This window comes from Bactrocera oleae, chromosome 6, assembly GCF_042242935.1.
Source record: "Bactrocera oleae isolate idBacOlea1 chromosome 6, idBacOlea1, whole genome shotgun sequence".
NCBI lineage: Eukaryota > Metazoa > Arthropoda > Insecta > Diptera > Tephritidae > Bactrocera > Bactrocera oleae.
This window is the reverse complement of record NC_091540.1, coordinates 17,183,054-17,207,244: the sequence shown is the minus strand read 5'-3', so window position 1 is coordinate 17,207,244 and position 24,191 is coordinate 17,183,054. Positions and strand designations below refer to the sequence as shown.

The window sequence follows — 24,191 nt, the reverse complement described above, 5'->3', positions numbered from 1 at the left end:
CTTAATTCCGAGCATTCAATTTGTATGGCAGCTATGTATATTATATGCTATATTAGTCCGATATCGGCGGTTCCGCTAAATGAGCTCCTTCTTTGGAAGAAAAGAACACGTGCAAAATATCAAATCGACATCTCAAAAACTGATTGACTAGTTCGCGTACATACAGACAGACGGACATGATTAAAACGACTCAGCTCGCAGCTTACTGATCAATTACATATGTATACATTTTTTAGGGTCTCCGACGATTCCGTCTGGGTATTACAAACTTTGAAGCAATACACTAGAAATAAAATTTGTATCAATAAGTTCCCAAAAGAGAAAACTTTGATCAGTTTTGAATGATTTCTTTGGAAAGAAAAAAGTTTTCCATAAAGGGGTCTAAATGACACCTGTGCAAACATATCTATGTGGTTATGTATGTATATCTAGCCTCGGTCCATCGATTGAAATTCTAACCTAATTATTACTGAAGATTGACGATTTTACTTTACTTTAGGCACAAGGGCATGCTGTCGTCATAAAAATATTTTTGCCGAATTTCAATACTAGACCTCACAGATTGACCGATATGTATGTATGTGCGGTAAAAAATTTGCCATATGCACTGAGGTCCACTGAGGTTTTATTCTGATAACTTCATTGATGTTTAATTTGTATACTTTAAATTCAAAGACTCAGATGAAATTTGAAAGTTTGTTATAAAGGAAGTAGGCGTGGTTGTCATCCGATTTCGCCCGTTTTGTAGTGTGTGATAGAAATATTAAGATAACCTCACAAACCAAATTTTGGAATTGGTCAAGTAGTTTCTGAGATATAGGATCTCATCTAAATGTGGACGGTGCCACTCCCTTTGTCAAATTTTTACACCCGAGCCTAAAAAACCCATCTGTACCATCTTGGTTGCAAAAAAATTTGTTATTGCACTTTTAGTGGTTTTCAACAAAACCGTTATATGGGGGAGTGGGCATGCTTATTATCAGATTTTAATCAATTTCAGAGTGTATGAAGAATAGACACTCGGAATTAAACTCGTTTTGTGATTCTGATCTTTGATATATACATAACTCCATATCTATCTCGATTAGTTTTAGGTGATACAAACAACCGTTAGGTGAACAAAACTATTATACTCTGTAGCAACATGTTGTAAGAGTATAAAAACGTATGTATAGTACATACATACATACATACGTTTTTATTTTACATATAGTATTACGAATAAAAAACGAAACACATTTACATGAAGAAATATTCAATACACATGAAAGCAACAATTATTCATAAGGGTGCATTACCTGCATATAAAGGTAAGCGGCCTTTTCCTTCCATTCTTCACTTTTTGGGTACACGTACGCAGTGTACGATTTCTTAGCATTTCTTTGGCCTTTTGTAGTTTCTTTAATTCTCACACACTTTAGATGCATTTTTGCAGAAATAGTTTAATTTTGACGTGATATAGTTATCGCTTCTCGGCCTCAAGGCTAAGATCAAAGTGTAGTATCTGTTCTTATCAGCTTAACATCTGATAGATCCTCCATCGGAGGACAACAAATGTTAAACTGATTTTTGGAAATCGACGGAGTGTTTTAGGGGCTTGCTCCACCTCCGTTACGGGTTGTCCCGGTATTGCAGTACCACCGGGAATTCAGCCCAAATTATTGAATACATATCAAAAGGTTAAAAAATTGTGTAGAATCGCTAACATGATAATTATTCGTACAGGAAACAATTTCATAAAAATATATAAACATTCAACTAATAACGTTTCTGCGTTTTCAATTGGTTCTTTTTAATTGATTATATTTCATTAATATTTGGAAAATTTCACTAACAATAAAATTGGTCAAACAAGTGCTGTATTGGTTCTTTAGGAAAAAAGAAAAATGTTAGGAAGGAAAGTAAACAAATTGCACAATATTTATAAAGGTTTTGATCTTATATCGGGTACATTTTACCTAAAATTTAGTTTATAGCTAGAGTTTGAGCGATTTTCAAGATTCCAATATAGAAAATTTCTAATAAAGTTATTTCTTTCACCTACATGTGGTGCATATCAAAATATGTAATAACAACATATGTTCTTGATATACATTTGCCCCTATAAGTACGAGTATTTATTTCCCCATGCCAGTTTATTATTTCTATTTATTTGCCATAAAATCCGTAGCAAAATTGTCAGTTCCAGCAGCTGAGTAGAAAATGAAGAAAAACTATGCAAAAGACAGGTGTGAATGTTGTGTGATAGTTTTTTTTGCTGGTTTCCAATATTTCGCTCGTGGCTTATTTGAATATTTTCAAATGCCATAAAACTGGCACAACGAGAGACACAAATCGGACACAGCTGTTGTTGTTGTGCACTTAAAATGCCAAGTTTTATTGGTTTTCTGCATAAAAATACAAAAATTTCAATAAAACTATGGTATTGCATCGAAGAAGAAAATATTTATGAAATATATACTTATGTATGTATGTTTATATAGTATATATACAAGTGTGTTTCCAATTTGTTAAAGACAATAAATAGTTCTAAATAAAATTTTAGCTACAATATAAATTTTATTTACAATAAGCCTTAAGGCAATTATTTGTGCTTCGTAAGTCACAACATATGTATGTAGGTATATGTATATGATATATGTATGTATAAAAGATGCGTGCATACCTTGTTGTCCTACCAAAATATTAAATCATATCAGCATTGAAAAATGGTAGACATAATGTTGCACAATGAGAACCATGGAAGTTTTACACAGTGGAGGCATTATGTGTCTGAAATTTTATTGTGATATATTGCCTTGGCTCTTTTATAGGCCCGAAATTGATTTGATAAAACAACTGTTTCATGACAAGGGAGAGATAAGGACTCACCTCGATAGATCTTATGAATCAAAGATTTTAAACAAATTCTCAACAAGGGAAGACCTGTATATAGAATTATAGAAACTCACAAAGCTGCTCGCGAGATGAAAAATTATTTATCTGAAAAGTACGAAAAACTAGCTAAATCAGTCCATAACCAAGGGAGAATTTTTAGCTAAACCTTAAAAAATAAACTAAACTAAATAAACGGAAACCGTTTATCTGTATCTGTATTTGCAATTTTTGATTTGTGTGCGGACTTCTCGTTTACTACTGCTTTTCTTCGTGTCGCAAAACCCGAGCAAAAGATATGATAGGAATATAGAACATGATAATATGAGAGCTTAATATAATGTAATATATATATTATATAATAATCGAAAATTTAGCAAACTTAAAGAAACCGAAAAAAAAGTGACACTGCATTGATTTTAGTCATAAAACGAACTAATGCTTTTTAATTAAAATATATTCGACGGTTCTTCTTGTTTCCAACACACAATGACAAAACAAGATAGACGACAATCCAATCACAACATTGAAAAAGAAGAGATTCCAGAGATCGTATCGATTCGTACTCTATTTAAAAGAAAGTATTGTAGTTTAAGCACTCAAATGATCTGTGCTATCCGGAGAAGAGTGCTGATACGACATACATGATATTTGTAGTAAAACTGAATCTTCAGAATGTACCAAGATTTCCCTATTTCCCTTGTTGTCAAAGAAAAGCGTTAAGCTTAACAGAAATAGAAAATGTATAAGGTACTTCATTTTCAAGCTTCAGGAAAATTTGGTATGGTTGCACTACAAAAGGGCAATAGCCACATAGCTTGTAAGTGTTAATGGTGGTTAGAAACACGAGAAAGATCTACATTTTTTTTAAGAAGCTTTCCTCTAAAAATCCCTCAATCGGCTCGTATTTAAAAAAACATTACTAAAATAATACTCGACTTTAACTAGAGTTCGATTGAGCCGAAGAACTTGCAATCACATTTACCTCTCCTCACCAAGTACACTTTTTAAACTGCATAGTTTTATACATCCCCCAACATCCTCTCACTCGCTTTTCCTCTGCACACCCAACTATAAAAACAATTTATGCAGACAGCATAAAATATGTGAAATTAAATTATGCTTGGCATGGAGAGTAGCACACAACAATAACAACAACAATAACAGATGCGGTCACGTCTTAACAGGCGCACACAACAAGCGTCTGCAGCGTATTGAAGCGAAGAGATTGGTTGGGAAGTAAGGAATACAGCTCATATTACAACTTCCCGAAGGATATTGCATCCTTTGTTGTTAATTTAAGAACTTAAGTGAAAGTAAATAGAGTCAAAGGGGACGGACATTAAAGTAAATGATGACACTGCTCGCTATCTCAGGCAAATAAGCCGAACGACACGGATACGCTCGTAATGCTGGATGTTAATACTTTTTGTAACGAAGATATTCAAATGGCTTGCAAACTTGGATTGGTAATTCTGTTTCAAAAAACAGATTGCAATAAAAAAGATTTTGTGGGGGCATATGTAAACTTCAATCAGAAGGCATCATTCTAGGGGTGCTTTCCATACATTGGGTATTTTTTTTTATTGTTTATAATACTGAGTATTTTTCGATTATGTTAACGTTCATAGAATACAAAGTTATGACAACCTTGACGTCATTGAGCCAATACTTACAGTGAGGCGAATTAAAAAAATTTTATTAAATATTTATATTGGTTTTTTTGCGCTTTTATTCAAACAATTATCTAATATTATATATCTCCATTAAGAGATCTAATTTAAAAATACATTCGAAATCAAAAAAACAACCGCTTCATTTTGTCACTGCATTCTGGTAATTACCATTTTCCAAATTTGTTTTATATTAAAATGGTTTACCCATTTATATTGTTAAATATTTGTTTACATTGGGACATCATCTACATTATTATTTTAGTTGGTTTCACCATCCTGCCCTCGCTTACGTGATTAACCCACGTATGTAACCCTTTCAGTTGTTAAATTTGTATCCAATAATTTGTTATCAGTACTCTGTTCCTCAGGAACTTTGTATACCTAGGTGAAATGAAGTCATAAATACATATTTACTATATAACTACATAACTGAAGCTTATATACACCAGTAAGAGGTAACTGTGTCCCTTCTAAATCGGATGTATCATCGGATTCAACATTGCTGCAATCGGTTAAAACCGCTGTTTTGTTTAAATGCAAAACCATTTCATAACTTCTTTGATACAAATTCTTATCAATTGCTAGCAAGAAAAATACCATTTAATAGCTTTTATAATCAATATATTAGACTATTTCAAAAATAATAAAATAACACAAACATATTAAAAGACTATGGCAACCAACCAATTAGAACCAACTTCGTCATCAAAATATGATTTCAAAGTTGTCGTGAACTTGTACTCTATGAACGTTGATATACATATGTATATATGTATTGTTTTTTAATAATAAGAGACTGGTTTTGTACAGATGAAAGTTTCCTACAAACTATGAGTTTTCCGATTTATATTGATTTTTATTTCATTGAGTTATAAAATAATAAGAACAAAAAATTTGCCTTAAAATAATTAAATTTCAACCTTTAATATCTTTTAAACGGTTAGGTTCCCGAACAAATCGTACGAGACCCTTTTGTAGATCATTTAATTTCCTACAAAATCTTCGAAATGAGATATTTTTCAAGTAGTTGGAAGTGAACAAACGAAAGATAAGGCCTTAGTCTTTAACCCTAAGAAATTGGCAATTCCTTTTGTTTGTGGCGTAGCGTGTCGCAGTCTTATCCCTAAGGTTCCTGACTGTCTACCTATTTCCGTCATCATTAAAGATCTTCAGTAATACACACATATTTATAGCATAGTTAACCACCGATGTTGAATGTCACTTACTATGATAAACTCGTTGGATCACAATGTAAATTAAAACCCACCGTCGGAGAACCTTTCCCTAGCTAAGTTTCGATATATAAATCCATTATTCCATTCTCACCTAAATAAAAATCACCGTATCTACAGTTCTGTTGATACCTTTTCAAAGCATAAATTAATAATCATTTGGTCAACATAAATGGGTCTGCATTTAATAGCGGATCAGATAGAACTAGAAGTTTCGAAAGGAAATGGAGAAAGGCAGCGCCAAGTGTACTTGAGCTCATATTTTTTGGCTTATAGCTTTCTGTAACTACATTTAGACAAATATTGATATAGATACACTAAAATATAAGAAGAAAGTCAATATCTTGGGTCTACGTGAGGCCTTTCTCATGTTTCATTAATATTTAAGCTTTTTTTTGTATTATATTTTTGATCATCTCGGGTGGTATAACGATGAATTTGATTTCGTTTGATACGCATAGCGACAGGGCGTGTAATTTTGTCGAAACCGGTAACCTATCAGTAAGATACCGGAATCAGTAAAATTTTTTTCATAAAGTTAGACCAATGATTCGACATCTTGTCAGCCTCCATAAATAAATAATTCGACTTCAACTTACTAGAAATAAATCTCTCGTCTCATGTATGTAGGTATATTCCTGTTGTCGGTCACTCCGACCAGAGAAAGAAGTTAAAATATATTGCCATTAAATTGAAAAACATCTGTATTTTTACCATTTCAGAGTTCTTAATTGGCCAGATGATATGGAAAGCGTATCTTCTATATTGATCTACTCAATGAAAAAAGCATGAAAACAAACCTAACCTATAGGATCATAAAGTTGAGATAAATAAAATATTGAGATGAAAAAAAGTAAAATCATTTAATATTGCCAGGAAAGTTTTCCCCTATAAAATAGATGTTTCATGACAGCTCGTTTGGTAAACACATAGCGATTTAAAGATGAAGAGGGGTAGAATAAATTTGGTATTCGTGATGATATATCTTTCAGAATATAAAATATTTATATTTATTACTATATAAGTATACAGATAAATATATATTTTTTTTTTATAACCCCTTAAAGCTACTGTATGCTCGTAATGCCCAACTAAGTTTAATATTCTTTATTTTTAGCTAAACTGTTGGCGGTTTACGAGTATATAAATACATTTCTCTCATCGTAGACAAGCGCCAGTAAGACATTCGACGTCCTAAAAGTGGAATGAGCAGACCCCGAAACCAAAACAAATGAAAGCCAAATAAATGATGTAGTAAAGATACAAGTGGGGCGTGCAAATGGAAATTCTGTTATTACATACACACCTACAAACATATTACTGTGGAAATATTCAAATATCTTTGGAGAGAAGCAGTAAGTGGGCATTAAGTAGTAATATTAGAGACTAAAATCAAGAGTCAAGAGCCACAAAGCAAATTACTTAATCAAGAAAGTCACATATGCATTTACCCCAGCGTCGCAGCGAAGCTAAATGACCGTTACGAATAGCGTGAAATTAATAAAATATTACTAAAGTGAATAAGCAAAATGTCTCTAGAAAGCGCACAAGGCAAAAAAGGACATTTAATACTTACCAGACGCGACCGAATGGAGGGAGGAGGCTGGACAAATATTATTAAAATAAAGTAGAAAACAGAAAGTTAAAGAAAAATGATAACAAGTAGCAAAGCAAAGTGGTGGAAACAACAACAACAACAAGTGAAGTACTTAAAATGAAAAAAACTACAAATAAAAAAAAATAAAATACTTTAGAAAATATATATCGCAATGCTGAATTTGTTGCAGCGTAAGTTTCTTTACTGCTCAGCAAGCAACAAACACTGCCAACAAATCGTATACTTCATGCCAAATTTACTTAAATTTACAAAAACACTTAAAGAGAAATTTATTTAAGGCTTAAAATTTAGGTGGTAGCATTTTACGCAAATTCACCACACCTAAATATATACACACCACACTTAAATAAATAAACTATATACATACTTTTATAAAATACTGTCAACGTAGCAATTTTGGCGCACAATTGTTGTTGTCACGTAATGAAGACATTCCCCTGCACGTCAACGACGCTTTTACTATCGTTATCGTTATCGCGATCATTATTTGTAGTTATCCTTTTATTATTAATTGGTGATTTTAATTTAAGCATCTTGCTATTGCCAACAAATACAAATATCAAACATAACTGTATCGGCAAAGCAGCAGCGGAAGTATTTACTTTGGGTTATTTAACCGGCTCACAACGAAGTCCCGGTAATTTGGATTATCAGCGACCAGGTGAGTGGAAGAATATTTGTAATTAAACTATGGAGAATTTGGTTAAGCCATTTAAAATCTTAAGCCATTTAAAATCTACTAAGTAGACTGAATACCTTCGTTTTTCATTTATCATTTTTTAAAGAAGCTTTAAACAAGTCTACTAAACCAAAAACACTTTTTTCGCGCTTTATTTTAGTCTACTGATATGCACTTCATCAACAATTTTTTGATCTGCCGTCGATTAATTTGGGATGCGTCCGGAGCTGAGGTATATTAACGCCGTGTTGATATCACAGACCTTAGTGGGGTCCATCTGATTTGCGCAGAATCATATACCGCAAGATTTTAGCGTTGAACTGTTGAAACTTTCTCCCTATGATCATATTTATATAACCATCAATATACGATGGCTATAAATCGTTATATCTGGTTCCCATTACCAGAAAGGCATTAAAACTCGTTATCGTCCAAATTGGTCCATTGGTCCCAAATATTGGAGTTTATTGACTTATTTTGTTAATAACATCGCATTTAGACTGTTGCAAAGAGCCTTTTTTTTCTAATTTTAAAACGTGGTTCTGAAAAGTATGATAAGATTCGAACTCTAATTCTATTATATGATGGGGTGATATAATTTTTATTACTAATCTATGTATGATGAACTAGTCTAACGTCTTGAAAACTTATGATTGAGTCTCAACTATTAAAACAGTTTCTAGAAATCAGAGCTCCATCGCCCAATGTTAATCAGAAAGACACAATATCTGTACATCTTTAAACAGTTTTCAGGACTGTAAATACATACATATGTATAAGAATACGATTATTCCTGTCGATGACTCAAATATCTAATTTACACTTATCAGGCATTACCATCTCAGGCGCCATCACGCTCGCCGTCTCACAGGTGAATGCTGGCAAACTAAAAGAGCTCGGTCATTCACTGGAATTCATTGTGGCGGAAACATATGGTGATGAAGTGGCGAGCATACGACAAACAGCCTCGTTGTGGACACGACAAGTAGCTGGCTATATTGGACCGCAAGAGACGTGTGTACATGAGGGACGCATGGCAGCCGCTTTTAATTTGCCAATGATTTCTTACGTAAGCTCGGACAACTTACTAAATGTAATATTTTTGAAAATTTAATAATTTTATTATTTCAGTACTGCATACATCGCGACACTTCCAACAAACAGGACTTTCCGACCTTTGCACGCACACGTCCACCCGATACGCAAATCTCCAAATCCGTGGTCTCGCTGCTATTAGCTTTTAACTGGACGCAGGTGAGTGGATTTTATCAAACATTTTGATGTTTCCATTAAATTACTTTCTTCTTCAACTCTAATTTTTAAACGGCAGGTCTCCTTTCTGTACCTGGACGGTCCACACAGTCCTTACCACCCGGTCGCAGAGACCATACAAAATATTTTACACAACGCAGGTGTCAATATACGCGACGTGGAAACATGGAATACAATATACCATCACGGTTTCATGGCGAATCCTTTCGATGACTTGGTTGAGCGGACCTACAAAAATACGCGCAGTAAGTAAAATTTTTTTTTGTAATGTGTATTATAAATTGTTTTTCAATGAAAGGAAACGGGAGCCTACATTTTAACTTCAAAATACAAAGACAAAATTAGCTAATGTGACCTACGCATTGCTTTCTGCCTGAAAAATCCACCACCTTTTTGCAAGACATATTCTACATATTCATATGTATACGCGTATGTATTACCTGTCCTTTTCTTAATCCTCTTTTGTCGTTATCCTGCTGCATAAATTCTCAAACGTTTTATTTGCATTTTTGCAGAAATAGTTAAATTTTGGCGTGGTATAGTTATCGCTTCTCGGCCTTATGGCTAAGATCAAAGTTGTAGCAGGCTGGTGAAAGTTGCTGCCCGTAATCCCGGAACCATATCCGTCAACCAAGTGATCCCAGAAGCTGAAGGCGCGGCAGCTGCCCTAAGACCGGACATCGTCATTAGGGATGAAGACAGTCCGCCGAGTAACTATTATCGACGTATGTATTCCACTCAAGAGCTCTCGAAACTGTCAGGAGAGAGAAAATAACAAAATATCAGCTCCTTGTGGACGCTCTCACTGGCAAGGGATACAACGTACGATTGGGCGCCTTCGTGGTGGGATCGCTTGGAGGATGGGATGGCCAGAATGAGGCGGTGCTTAACCATCTCCGCATCCGCTCCTGGTATTCCGGGATGATGCGGATTTAATGATCAGCGATGTTATTCGCTGGTCAACCTCCTGCTCAAATATAAACGAGACTTTATCCATAACTCGACAAGGACATGACATATGGCCATACTTTTTTTTGCTTAGGTTGGCAGGACTGTTATATGATTACATGTCAAATTTGAGCGCGATCTCTCCCATAGTTTTTTTTTACGGCACTATAAACAAGTCAACCTCGAGTGTGTTTTTCGAATTTTACTATGGAAATTAACGTTGAGCAAAAAGTGTTTGTTTGAAATTTTGTTATTCCAATGGAATAAGTGCGACGGACGCAATGAAAATGTTGCAGAAGGCATAGCTAGTGAGCTCAACATATCAAATGGATCCGCTCATAGCATTATTCACGATGTTTTGGGCATGAGACGTGTGTCTGCTCGACTTGTTCCAAAATCCAGCTCATACGTCTCGTCTTGTACGCGATTATTTGACCAAAAACAACGTAAATATTGTTCCGCAAGCACCGTATTCACCCGACATGGCACCGTGTGACTTTTTTCTTTTCCCTAAACTCAAATTGCCGCTTCGTGGAAAGCATTTTCAGTCGATTGAAGTCATAAAAGAGAATTCGAAGAAGGAACTGAAAGCCATACCTAAAGCGGCCTACCAGAAGTGTTAGGAAGATTGGAAAAAAAGGTGGCATATGTGTATCGCCTCTAATGGTGACTATTTTGAAGGGGATAAAATAAATGTTGAAGAATAATTAACCGTTTTTGTTTTATTGAGCCAGTCTCGTTTATATTTGAGCAGGAGGTATATGCGAAGCATATGTCGGGGATCCGGATGTACCCGCCTGAGGACGAGTAATAAATTTATGTGATGTATCGTTCCTAGTAGCGAATTGAGGTCGACTTTATAAAATAAGCATTGCTTTAGCAAAGCACCGTGTTTTGACTCCGTTTTACGAGTAATGCATGAAAATATACATAAATTTGTATCTGTTCTTATCAGCTTAACATCTGATAGATTCTCCATCGGAGGACAACAAATGTTAAACTGATTTTTGGAAATCGACGGAGTGTTTTAGGAGCTTTTTTCACCTCCATCATGGGTTGGCCCGGTCGGTATTGCAGTACCACCGGGAATTCGGCCCAAATTACTGAATACATTACAAATATTAATATGAATAAATAAAACTGATGCTAAGCGTTATTCTGTTAACATCCAGGAACCACAGTTGATTATGGAAACATTTTTAGGGAGTGCTGTGCACATTATGCCCAGGCTGATGGCTGTTCCCGATACTGGATCGCGCTTTTACTGTTATGATCAGTCCTTTGTAAAGCCGTATAGGCACTAAGCTGTCAGCTTAACTGGTTGTCTGAAAGTGTGCATTCCGAGGAGTTTTAGCCTTGATCTCTGCTTGGCTTCGCGTCGAAAACTTTTAATTGTGAACATACTCAATTTCAAAACAAATGTCTGAAATAAAGCGAAGCCAAAGTTGTATGTGAATTGGGCATTAGAATTCCCTCAATTAACGAAAATCTAACCTTGCCGACCCCGAAAAGCCTGTGAGTCCTAGTATTTTCACTCAACTATCAGAAAGGATAGTCATTTCCTGGAAGGACTGCGCTCCGAAGTAGAAGACTGCTATTTTAATGGTATTAATGGCTTGAAAAACGTTACAATAATAAGGAAACCTGAAACTGGTATTAATAAATGATATCTGACAGTAGACACCTACACCAGTCTTCCCTCAAAGAGAAGTGTACTGTCCCTCTTCTGATTTCCTCTACTTCTTCTGGCATGTCTGTAAAGTCAGCCGGATGTTTGAAAATCCTAATATTAGTTATATGAGAGCTAGGGCAAGTTTTCACCCGATTTTATCCGTTTTAGGCACAAAGATGCATACAAGAAAAACGCGCTCACTCAATTTAATTAAAATAACTCACACATAGGCCGATATATGGGGTATAAAGTCAGTCGGAAGTTCGAAGGGAAATATTCACCGGATTCAACCCATTTTTGACATATAGACATACTATTATCAGGAAAACAGATTGACCCATATTTACGCCAAAAAGTCAGCCATACGCACTAGGGTCCACGTATTTGGCGTCTGTGTTCTTGAAAAGTTATAGTCTGATTTCGACAATTTTGAGGGCTCTATTAGTGCAAAGTTTTATCTGGATACATTTATTGATTCTTGATTTTTATACTGGAAAGTGAAAGAATCAGATAGAATTTCAAAGTAAAGAAATTAAATTTTCACATTGTAATGTATGCATGTCAAAGTTATATTATATATAGAATTTAATTGAAATCGGTAGAGCAGGTCCTGATGTATGAATTCTCACCTAAGTGTGGGCGCTGACGGTCATCGCCCAATTCCGACAACTGTTTCTTTAAAGCCCTCTTATGTAATTCTGGATTTTATTTTTAGTTATTGATTTATTGAATTTTTAGTAGTTTTTAACAGAACCGTTATATACCTATTTTCACGCTGTCGAAAGAGGTATCAAACTGATTTGTCCTGTGCAAATTTAAGTGATATAAGGACTGAATGGTTGAAAAGATATATAAATTAAGCGTATTAGGGGGCCACGTTCACTTTAAACAAATTTTCTAACCATAGGTGCCTCTCGTAATTGTGATCAGTTGTACCAAATTACAATTTTGTATCTTAATTTGCGGCTTAGTTATGGCAAATTTATTTGTTTTCGATCGATGGCATTTTGTTGGAGTGGCAGTTGTTCAATCAGAGAACTTAAAACAAGTTCATTTAAGTTCTCTGGTTCAATTACGCTTATATACAATATCAACTTTCTGCTGGCGCCAAGAAACATGAGTACCAAGGTTCATCAAAATACCTCAATTTTGCTCCAGTTACAGCTTGCACAGACAGTCACCCGGTCATATATATGTACATATATGTATGTATATATCTAACTCGATTAGTTTTAGGTGATACAAACAACCATTTGGTGAACAAAACTATTATACTCTGTTGCAAGAGTATAAAAATGAGGACCGCTACACCGTGATCAAAAACAAGAAAAAGGCATATGTGTAACAGCTGTATTCGCTTCGCTAAGCCTTTGTTTGGTAAGCAAAAAAAACAAGGAAGAACACTTTTTTTTTTTTTTTTTATAGTAGGGGGAAGCATCAAAAGCCGAAGTGCGGAACTTTAATCCGCTAAACCTAACCTACTCCCATCTTATATCTCTCCCACGGAACCACCGGATTAAGTATTACTTCATGGGAGAGAAAAGGACATTTAAGTCTCCTCTACGGCACGGACTGACTGACTCCTAATCTGTTGCACGTATCTCAGTTTTGTCATAATTAGAGCTGCCGCTTCGCTGACAGCTTTCCATTTTTCAGAACACTGACACATATGTGTTGTCAGAGTTTCCACCGTTACACTACCGCCGAGAGTAGATTTTAACTTTTCCCTAATATTTAAAAAGCGGGGGCACTGAAAAAATACGTGTTCAGAGTCTTCTATGCACTCTGTACACGTCGGACAATACGGGCTAACATCATGATTTATTTGGAATAGATACTTTCTAAAGCATCCGTGCCCACTCAGTATTTGGGTAAGGTGGAAATTCAGGTCCCCATGTCGTCTGTCTATCCACGAATGAATGTCCGGAATCAGTCTATGAGTCCATCGTCCTTTAGATGAGGTTTGCCACCGTTGCTGCCACATTGTTAGGCTCTTGGTTCTCTCCTCTTTTTTTTACTCCTGAAGACAACGCTGACAGCTGGTACAGTCGCGCGAATTCGTCCCCCTGGATGTCAATAGGCGGCATGCTGGCTAGTACTTCAGCAGCATCACTTGATATCGTTCGGAAAGCACTTATTACTCGGATTGCAGAAAGCCTATGTACTGCGCTTATTTGTCTAGCATATGATTTTATGTCTAGCGCTTGTATCCATATTGGTGCTGCATACAATATTACTGAACTCATTGCTTTTGATATTAAAAACCGCCGGCTGGAGCGCACGCAGCCTCTATTGGCCATCATTCTAGATAGCGCATTATACATTTTGTTTGCTTTGCCGGAAGTATACACCAGGTGTTCTTTAAATTTTAATTTGGAGTCTAGTATTACTCCCAGATACTTCAGCTGCGGCTGTGAAGTAATCTCGCACCCCCCTATGGTGAGTGATAACCTTTCTTCCACCTTCCTTGTGCTTATGAGCAAGACTTCCGTTTTCTGCTCAGCCAGCTCTAAGCTTATGGTAGCAAACCATTGGCGCAGACCGTTTATGCAATCGTTGCATTTGAGCCTGAGGTCATCTAGGTGTTTAGCCACTGCTACCACTATGAGATCATCCGCATACGCTATTGTTTTCACGCTTTTTGGTTGATGTATTCTTAGTACCCCGTCGTACATCAAGTTCCATAGTAGAGGACCTAAGACCGAGCCTTGCGGTACTCTACTCGAGATAGCGTAGCTCTGGGTGCCCTCGTCAGAGTCGAATAACAATATGCGATTTTTAAGATAGCTCATTATAATATTTACAAGATATTGGGGAGCGCGTATTTCGTATAGAGCTTTGATTATATTAGCCCACTTTGCGGAGTTGAACGCATTCTTCACGTCCAGTGTAACTAGCGCGCAATACTTTTTTGTGCCACCTTTCCATCTTTTGCCACTTACTGCACATTTCGCAGTATCAACGACCTCTCTTAGTGCGTCAATAGCGGACCTCTTTTTTATAAAGCCGTATTGTCTTTCTGATAATCCGCCGGCTTTTTGGATTGCTAACTCCAAGCGGTTTCTTACAATGCTTTCGTACACTTTACCAATCGTGTCGAGCATGCACAATGGTCGATAAGATGAAGGTTCGTCCGGTGGCTTTTTAGGTTTTGGAAGTAGAACCAAATGCTGCACCTTCCACGGGTCGGGAAACACGCCTTCCAATATACACGCATTGTACATTTTAGCGAACAAACTGGGTCTCAGAGTCATGGCTTCTTTTAGGGCTCTATTTGGTATACCGTCTATTCCAGGCGCTTTGGAGTTTTTAATTTTTTTCGCGATAGCCAATATTTCTTCTTCTGTGACTAATAGAGGGGGCTCTGTAACCTCGTTTCGCATAGTATAGGAAGTGGTCTCGTGTGTTGGAAATAATGCGTCGACGATTTTCCTCATAAATGATGCGTTCTTAGGTTGCTGCGACATATTTTTAAATTTTGACATACATACTTTGTACGCGGTTCCCCAGGGGTCTATGTTTGCTTCTTCACAGAGCTTTTCGAAACAGCCTTTTTTGCTACGCATGATTGCTGACTTCAGGAGTTTTTTTTTGTGTTTAAATGCCTCTCTGAGGCGATTTTCATTCTCGCCTCCCTGGTTGCGCTGTAAGCGACGTCTAGCTGAGTGACAGAGCTTCCTCAGCGTGGCGATTTCTTCGTTCCACCAGTATACTGGTTTTCGCTTGTTGTTGTATCTCGTCCTGCGCATAGTTGCGTCGCATGCTGCAACTAGTTCCTTTTGCACAGCGGATACCAAGTGGGCGGCGTCGTCGCCTGGTGCCTTTGCTGCCCTCCAGACGCTTTCGAAAACGTCAGGATCGAACTCCTTTTGTCGCCAACCTCGTTTTCGAGAGGTGTTTCTACTGAGGGGTTCCCTTTCTCTTGGGAACAAAACTTCAGCAATTATGGCCATGTGGTCACTATTTGTGTAAATGTCTGACACCACCCACTTAATGTGCCTGCTAAGCGCGTCGTTAGCAAACATTAGGTCTATTACGGAACCTTTATTGCCCTTTTGATAGGTATTTTGCGTGCCACTGTTTATTATTGTAAGGTTCGTTTGGCTCAAGAATTCTAGTATAAGACGTCCACGATGATTCGTGCGTCTGCTACCCCAAGAAGTAGACCATGCATTAAAATCTCCCGCTATTATTATCGGAGATTTGCTTCTCGTCTCTAGAGACAGCTCAAGGAGAAAGTCTTCGAATTCATTTACTGACGCGCTTGGACGAGCATAGCAGCTTACAACATATATTCCCTGTATATTCGCCCATGTGAAGCCGTTTTGGGCTCGTTTGGAGCACGATGTGAAAGCTTGTCCTTTGCATGACCATATTGCTGCCTTGCCACTTATATCTTTAATCCAAGTGCTTTCCGAACGCTGAGTATATTGCTCGCTTAGCAGAGCGACATCTATGTTATGTTCTAGCACCGACTGTTTTAGCAGGTCTTGTGCTGCAGCACAATGGTTAAGATTTAATTGTAATACCTTCATTTTTCCTTTATGTTTTTCATCTCTAGATACTTCGGACAGGCCGTGCTCAAGACAGAGTGTTTCTCTTTACAAAGCATACAGCTTGGGGCATTAGTGCATACTTTTGCGACGTGTCCTGAGGTTCCGCAGCGTGTACAGAGGGAAGACCTGTCAATGGGGTTGCGACATTTATGGGCTATATGCCCCACTTCGAAACACCTAAAGCAGCGAGTGATAGATGAGTATTCACGGAGGCGACAAATAGACCACCCGATCTTTACTTTTCCTTGCTTAAGTACGGTCTTGGCATCTTCGGCACGCAGGCATATAAGGGCTATTTGTGTGCCGCTTCGGGGTTTTCGCATACTTTTGACATTCTCTTTCGCTAGATTTTGAATCCCACACTCCTTTTTTAATGCGTCGCATATTTCTTCGGGTGTGGTTATCTCGTCTAGGTCTTTGCACATAATGGTAACATTATGTGTTTTTGGCTGTATTACCGCCATCTCACCAATTACTCCTTCTAGGGCACTCTCAAACATGTCGGCTCTCTTGTCTGCTTGGTTTTTTAATTCTATTAGCAGATCTCCTTTGAGGGTTTTTCTAATGTACCTTACGTTAGAGCCCAATTCCTCAAGGCCGCTATCACATTTAATTTTCCTTATAATATCCGCATACGACGCTCCTTCTTTCTTTTTTAGAATAATAGCGTCTGGTTTCGATCTGATTCTGTCGATCGGCTTCCTCTTTTTTACCACGTCCACCCATTTCTCGCCTGCGGGCTTATCTCCTGAGCTGTCTTTCTGCATTACTTTTGTAACCTCACTATATAAAGCCTGCGCTTTATCATCTCCGTTTTTAGGCTTTTTTGTTGGTGGTAAATAGCCTGATACCTCCCGAAGTCTTTTTGGGGTGTTTCTATCTTTATGAATAGAAGATACTTGCGACGCTTTCTCTACCATAACTCTTTTCTCTCGATTCTCTTGTTTTTCAGCTTCGTCATAGAGGCATGTTATGCTGCTTACAAGGTCGCGCATAGCTTGATTTATGTGTCTCTGACCAGACATCATACTTTCAAGTTCCTTTATTTTTATGCCCAATTTGCTTAAAATATTGGCAGTTTCACTATTCTGCTCTTGCTCAATTTTGCCGCTTTCGATCGTTTGGGCGGCATTTTCACAAATTTTTGTTGGTCTAGCAGCGGTGGATTCCTCATTTTTCCCTTTTGGAGGTGTTCTCAAAATTTTAGAATTCCTCCGAAAAGGATTCTCTGGTGTACATCCCACTCTATTTTCAGAGGCCATACCTCTGCTAGAGAATAATTGGGAACACCTGTCAGTGGGTATGTTCAGTCCTTCGTCCTAAAAAACCTTACTTGTCTTTTTTGTTGATTGGCAATGCCGTAACTAAAAGCAAAACGAAAAGGAGAAGCAAAGAAGGAGAAACGAAAGCGCAGAAACAGCTGATATATAAAAACAAAACGGCAGATTACAATTGAGTGCACTTTTTAATACGCTGTTACTTGGGGAAATTATAACTTATTTTATATTTTAACAAATTTACCGCGAAAAAGGGGCAGGTAAGTGCAAATGAATTTTATTTAAATCAGATTTGTACTTATCTATATCTTTAGGTTTAGTATCCTCTTAAATGGTCCAGTCTCCCGGTAAGTCTCTACGTACAAACTATATTGCTGTCACTACTAAAAACTAGGAGTATATAGTAAATATTCCAAGAGCTCTTAGAAACACATCCACTTCACTCAGACACAAACTATCAAGTCAAGAACACTCAAAAAGAACATTTGTTAGACGACCACACAATGTCAATTGGAAATGACAAAACAAAAAAACATTTTCAATTGAGAGTTGGTACATTTTTTCACTCTTTAAGTATTAAAAGTTCAAAAATCAATTGTTTTAATATATCACAAAATCACAAAAATGGATTTACATAGTTTTTCCATATGTTTAATAGATACATGTATAACAATATTTAATCTTAATAAATATTAATTATTATTTTTAAAATTAATAATTATTATATATAAATGTAACGGCCCATAGTATCCTCTATAAAAACCACAAACCATTATGCTACCGCCCCCATGTTCGACTGTTTATTCTTCCCATCAAGCGTAATATTTGGTTTCTTCCAAACTCGAGATCAGCCATCATCTTAGCGTTGACGATTTGGTCCGGATCGGACTAAATTTACCAGCATTTTAAATAATTCCAGCAACCGACTCCAAATCAGTTTCCTGTGTTTTTCTGATCGGGCTTACTATGTTATGATTTCTGATTGTCTTAAAACTACATATGTACGTCTCGCATCTCTAGATTACAAATTAATTTTCCTTCTGTTGCAAATGTGCTTAAAATGTATTTAATTATTTGGGCCGAATTCCCGGTGGTACTGCAATACCGGGCCAACCCGTGATGGAGGTGGAGCAAGCCCCTAAAACACTCCGTCCATTTCCAAAAATCAGTTTAACATTTGTTGTCCTCCGATGGAGGATCTATCAGATGTTAAGCTGATAAGAACAGATAACATATATATTTTTTATTTTAACATACTACTCCTAGAACGGAGTCACAACAAACACTTTGCTAAAGCAATGCCTATTTTGTAGGGTCGACTTCTCCTCGCTATTGGGAGATTGATACACTTTGATCTTAGCCTTGAGGCCGAGAAGCGATAAATTTTCGTAGCATATGGGAAAGTATTTTAGTTCAAGTATAAATTAAGAGAGTGAGAATTGAAAGCGAATATCAAACACCAATTTCAACACGAATGAAAAACATTACAAACCAAACTTGGCGCGAAGCTATTTTTAAACACAGCGAGCAATTTGTCATCTACCTGATATCAACGGCACATTTGCTACTTTTACGGCTGCCGCATATAACATATATGCATAGTACGTATTCACTTTATTTTCAATTCTATTCGGTATTCGCTTCGTTCGTTTGCCGTCGTGGTTATCGCAGTCTGCTGTAGACTGCATAAATTAGTATGTAAGTACATACATAGCTGTGTATTAGGTATCTAAATAATTTATATGTATAGTATATTCTTAGTAGCGCGCTAGAACTGCTAGAGATTAACTTATAGCGATAATGCCAGATAATATAAAGGTGTCGTTCGGAAATGTTTAGCGTTATTTTTTTCAACCTTTACAGGTTCATTATTATAATTAGAATCCCAGGTTTCATACTTTAAAAGCGAAGCGAAGAAAGCAAAGGGTTTTCCAGAATGAACGCTCCGTACTTCTCTTTAATAAAAATGGCGACTGTTATTTGGCAAAGTGTAAAAAGATAAGAGTTGCCCAACATTTTGTTTCACTTTGCTTTGCCTCGCCTATACAAAAGCATACATTAACTTTTCTGTCAAGTAAATGTCTGAAGCAAAGCGAAACAAAAATTCTGAATCGGACATAAGTAACCTCAAATTCTTACTTAAATTCTAACAAAATCAAAAGTAAAACGAATTAATTTATTAATAATACTTACATCAATTTGCACAAGCATTAAACAACGCTAGTCAAAAATTTTTGAAAAAAGTTACAATTTCTTCGTTTTCTGCAGCCAACTTTACTTCTTAACGCGCTGTCAAAATCAAATTTTTTATGTATGCGCCATACAAAATCGATGGGCATGAGGAATTTTTTTACAGCAATTTGCCGTTCCCGCTTTTATTTAAGGACGGCAGTAAAGCAGAATAAAGTGAAATAAGAAAAGTCACCTCGCGTTATGTCTATGTATAAAGTTTTACTAATTCTCTGCTAAGATCATTATAACTTACAAAAATCAACAACAACCGCTGATAACAACTTTTTTTTAGCCGCTTATCATCTTTGTAGAACATATGTTCTAGTCTTTTCAATAATTAGGTAATATACTAATCATAAATCTAAACGAAAACCCAATCATATTCTCTTTCTCTTTGATTTACTCAGTTTGGCAAGAGCAAACTTTTAATAATCGAATAGAACTGTAGTTTGCACGAATAAAGTTACGTGTACAACACCAAGTAGGAGAAATAAAATGCGACAGACAGCCATTGTCTTAAGGGGTTATTCAAATCTAGGGTTTTGAAAACAAATCATGCAATAAAGCGAACTAGTTCAATACAAATACCGTTTTTTTTTTAACATCTATAATCCAAGATCCCATGAACTAACGATATCTCCCTCCGCAAAATTTTAAAACGAGTTCTTAACTGATTTGATAGCTCAGAAATTAAGTTAAAAATAAACAATTTCTATCCTGTATACAAGATGTTAGTGGCAAACTAGTGTTGCTGCTCAGTTCTATAAGTACCTACATAAGTATGTATGTATAAATTAATGTGTCATTCAAGAATAACAGATGTAAAATTTGCAACAGGTAACATCACAAATGAAGCTTTCTCCTCATTCTGGTCCGGATTTATATTTGAATTTGAACTTTCAATTCGGTATCATTCTTTTTATTTTATCGGAATCAAAATATCAAGTGATAAGTTCTGGCAACGTTTTTTATGTGACATGAAGTTTGAAGTATACAACTGGCGCTTTACTACCCTACATGGTTCACACTACGTAACTATGTACATAAGTGTATGTCTGTAGGTAGCGTATACAATGCTTAAATGCCCTTAACATAATGGAAAAGTTGCTATCTACCTGAGCTACGGAGAGAAACGTTTAAAATATCGTGATTCATCCCCTTTATTGACTCAGTTTTTGTTTATGCCTTATACTTTTCATACGGTTCATAGTATGTTTGACATAAGTAGCTGAGTCATTTGTATGTGAAATTACTCTGGCTTCTCTTCAGTTGTCGAATAAATCTTTCGCCTTTTACTAAAGATTTCCGTGGAGAGGAGCACTCTAATGAGTCTATAAGAATTTTTGAAAGGTTTGCGACTATTTGTTGTGAACCGATAGTTAATACATACATTAGACTTTATAAGTATATGTGCGTAACCACATGTTCCGTAGAAAAAGGCATTGCGTGGAAAAAGACCTTGTGATTAGTTTAATAGGCTGAGTGATAAGCGGTAGAAACAGTAAAATTTACAAATGAGTCGAAGGTTTTGTCGATAGCCCAAAAACAACAATTTGTCAAAAGTTGAATTTGCACTTATAAAAGATACTTTTTTTATAAGTGCAAATTCTGTTAATAAACTAGCTTTGGTGATTTATAAAAAAACAATTTAAAATAGAAAACATATTATTTTTAGTATTTTGAAATTGTGGATTCTTTCTTGTCCTTAAAAAAAATTTGAAGGTTTCCGTGTTAAAAATTGTGTTATATCATTGCAATTTAATATAGAGTTCCTTTGCTTTTATGGTATTTAATTGTTTTATATTAAAAAATGTTCTTCATGTAAAAAATAGTCGTTTTTGCAACATTAGAAATATCAAGTTTTATACTCATTTCCACTTTTCGTGCTAAAAACTAAAAAAAATTAAATCAAAATAATATTATATATAAACAAAATCCTCTCTGGTGTTAAATGTCAGGTCCTTATTACTTGCTTAAAAAAAAAGGAATATAATATGAATATTATATTAAAAAGATTTACCACATATTAGCTTACTTACTAGTGTGTATGTGTGTGTGCCGTCATAAAAATCCTTTCTGACTTAGGAAGAAGATCTTGGCGCCACTTCAAGGGTTTTCCATAAGCTCCGATTTATTGACCTCATAACCGGCGGCATGTTGAATTTGTTAAATACTGGCTGCTTTCACGACTTCAAAAGTCCTCTAGGCATCACCTCTTGCACACGTTTCGTAGGTTGTTTTTTCATATTCCCATAATATATTTGTGCGTACTGTTATTGTTTATTATTAGCGGTTTTTTATAGTTAAGGTTAGGATGCGCTATTTTATAAAAATTTACATATTAACAACTATTTTACACAGTTTTTATAAACTTAAAGTCAGCGTTGCGTTAATAGGTTCATTCGTTATGAATGCATCAATTCACTAAGTATAAAATATTAAAAATACGTTGGATGTTTGTGTTATGATACATATAACTAGGAAATACTACATAATATAAGTTACATTAATCACTTCCACTTCATGAAATTATAAATACATACATACATATGTAAGAATATTTAAATTTTGCTATTAGTACAAATTACTATTTTAATTAAGTTTTTTAAGCACACTTCGATTATAAAAATTTAAGTCGAAGCATTTTCTAACGTTTCTTTTCATATTTTTCATACATACAGCATGCGTACAGCAAGTACATGATGCACTCATTGCTTTCTGGCAATGTAACACATTGCCTTGCCTGTCAAGCATCAAAACAGAGTACGTACTGTATGCTTTATTGAGAGAATCGAACAAGTGATGTTTGTTTGTGTCTTTTGCCTTCGTTGCTATTTAAGTTCACCACTTACATTGCTGTAAATGATATCAAACAATGTTAATACAATAGGTCCCTATATTCTTCGGTGATATCAACTGCATTTGTGCAGCAGTCTTATGTACATATGTATATGTATATAAAAATATTTAGTGTTTGTTAGTCTCGCTAAAACTCGAGAACGGCTGAACCGATTTGGCTAATTTTAGTAGTGGAATATTCGTGACCAGTTAAGGTTTATACCAAGAATGATAGAATACAAGATTATGACAAGAATTTAACGTTATCTTTTTCGGTTCAATCTGCGACATTTGTTACAAAAACAAAGTGCAATATGACGCCATCTTATGGGGTAATTCGTTTGACTTGAGAAGAAGTAGCATAGAACAGCATGTAAATCGTAAACCAAAAAGTAAACACCTTTCTTAATTCGTGAAATAAATTTAATATATTCGTTTTTATTATTTATTAATATATAAATACATATATTGGTGTATAATAAAAAAAAAATACTGCTGGAATACATCGTAATTATAACCCTTTTAATAATTCACTTAATTGGCAATTATGTTGTTAGATAAAAGTATTAATTAACAAGTAAGGAAGTTATAAGTTCGGGTGTAACCGAACATTTTATACTCTCGCAACGTGCAAGGATCAAAGCCCGGGAAGTTACTTCAGGTGTTGACAAAATTTTATATTAAAGGATTCCGATTCAATCCATTTTTGACACAAAGACATACTATTATCTAGAGTATCATTTATATATTTTATTATATGAATTTATATTATATATATAACACATTGACCGATATTTTCGGTAAAAAGTCAACTATATGCACTGCGGTCCACATATTCAGTACGGTTCAGCGGTTCCACGCCCACTGTCTAATTTTGAACGCGGTTCCTATTAAGTCATCTCATACCATCCCAGAGATAAAATTTAATGTCTCTGACGTGTTTAGTGCTTCATTTATCGCGCTTTTAGTAGGAGGGCGGGGTTGTCACCTGGTCTCACCCAGTTTCACACTGTCCAAAGAAGTGCTAAAAACGCTTGCTCTCAGTGAATTCTTTTATCGTAGGGGGCGAAACCACGCCTACTTAAAAAAATTAAGCTGCAGATGCCTCACCCTAATGTGATCCTGTATACGAAATGACAGTCTTGCATCTTATTGTGGAGCTCTATCATTCTATCATTCTTGGTTTAAACGGTGACAAAATACGAAAAAATTGCCCCATAGGTTCGGTATTTTTGAAAACATCTTCTATAAATATAAAAATCAATTGTTAAAACTCGAGAAAGGTTCAATCGATATAGCTGATTTTGTGTTTGAAAT

General features: G+C 35.8%; 1 protein-coding gene, 1 long non-coding RNA gene and 4 other non-coding genes across 7 annotated transcripts in view; 5 read left to right on the top strand and 1 right to left on the bottom strand.

The window, feature by feature from the left end:
* The window catches only part of LOC106616408 (speract receptor), a 110,916-nt gene that overhangs the window by 68,637 nt on the left and 18,088 nt on the right, over nt 1-24,191 (top strand). For both annotated transcript variants that reach the window (XM_036360480.2, XM_036360479.2), the window contains 4 exons: nt 6,900-8,061; nt 8,910-9,148; nt 9,211-9,333; nt 9,410-9,596. In XM_036360480.2, coding sequence (XP_036216373.2) covers nt 7,824-8,061; nt 8,910-9,148; nt 9,211-9,333; nt 9,410-9,596 — 787 coding nt within the window. In that variant the 5' untranslated portion in view covers nt 6,900-7,823. The remainder of the gene's footprint in view (nt 1-6,899; nt 8,062-8,909; nt 9,149-9,210; nt 9,334-9,409; nt 9,597-24,191) is intronic.
* Nucleotides 1,465-1,662, top strand: LOC118680595 (U2 spliceosomal RNA). Its single transcript, XR_004976177.2, has one exon. It is a non-coding gene; the product is annotated as a U2 spliceosomal RNA (small nuclear RNA).
* LOC118680596 (U2 spliceosomal RNA) lies at nt 11,170-11,403 on the top strand. The gene has a single exon (XR_011397219.1). It is a non-coding gene; the product is annotated as a U2 spliceosomal RNA (small nuclear RNA).
* LOC138857925 (uncharacterized) lies at nt 17,833-18,760 on the top strand. Its single transcript, XR_011397139.1, has 2 exons — nt 17,833-18,064; nt 18,119-18,760. It is a non-coding gene; the product is annotated as an uncharacterized lncRNA (long non-coding RNA).
* LOC118680597 (U2 spliceosomal RNA) lies at nt 18,874-19,104 on the bottom strand. The gene has a single exon (XR_004976178.2). It is a non-coding gene; the product is annotated as a U2 spliceosomal RNA (small nuclear RNA).
* On the top strand, nt 21,286-21,405 carry LOC118680601 (U5 spliceosomal RNA). Its single transcript, XR_004976182.2, has one exon. It is a non-coding gene; the product is annotated as a U5 spliceosomal RNA (small nuclear RNA).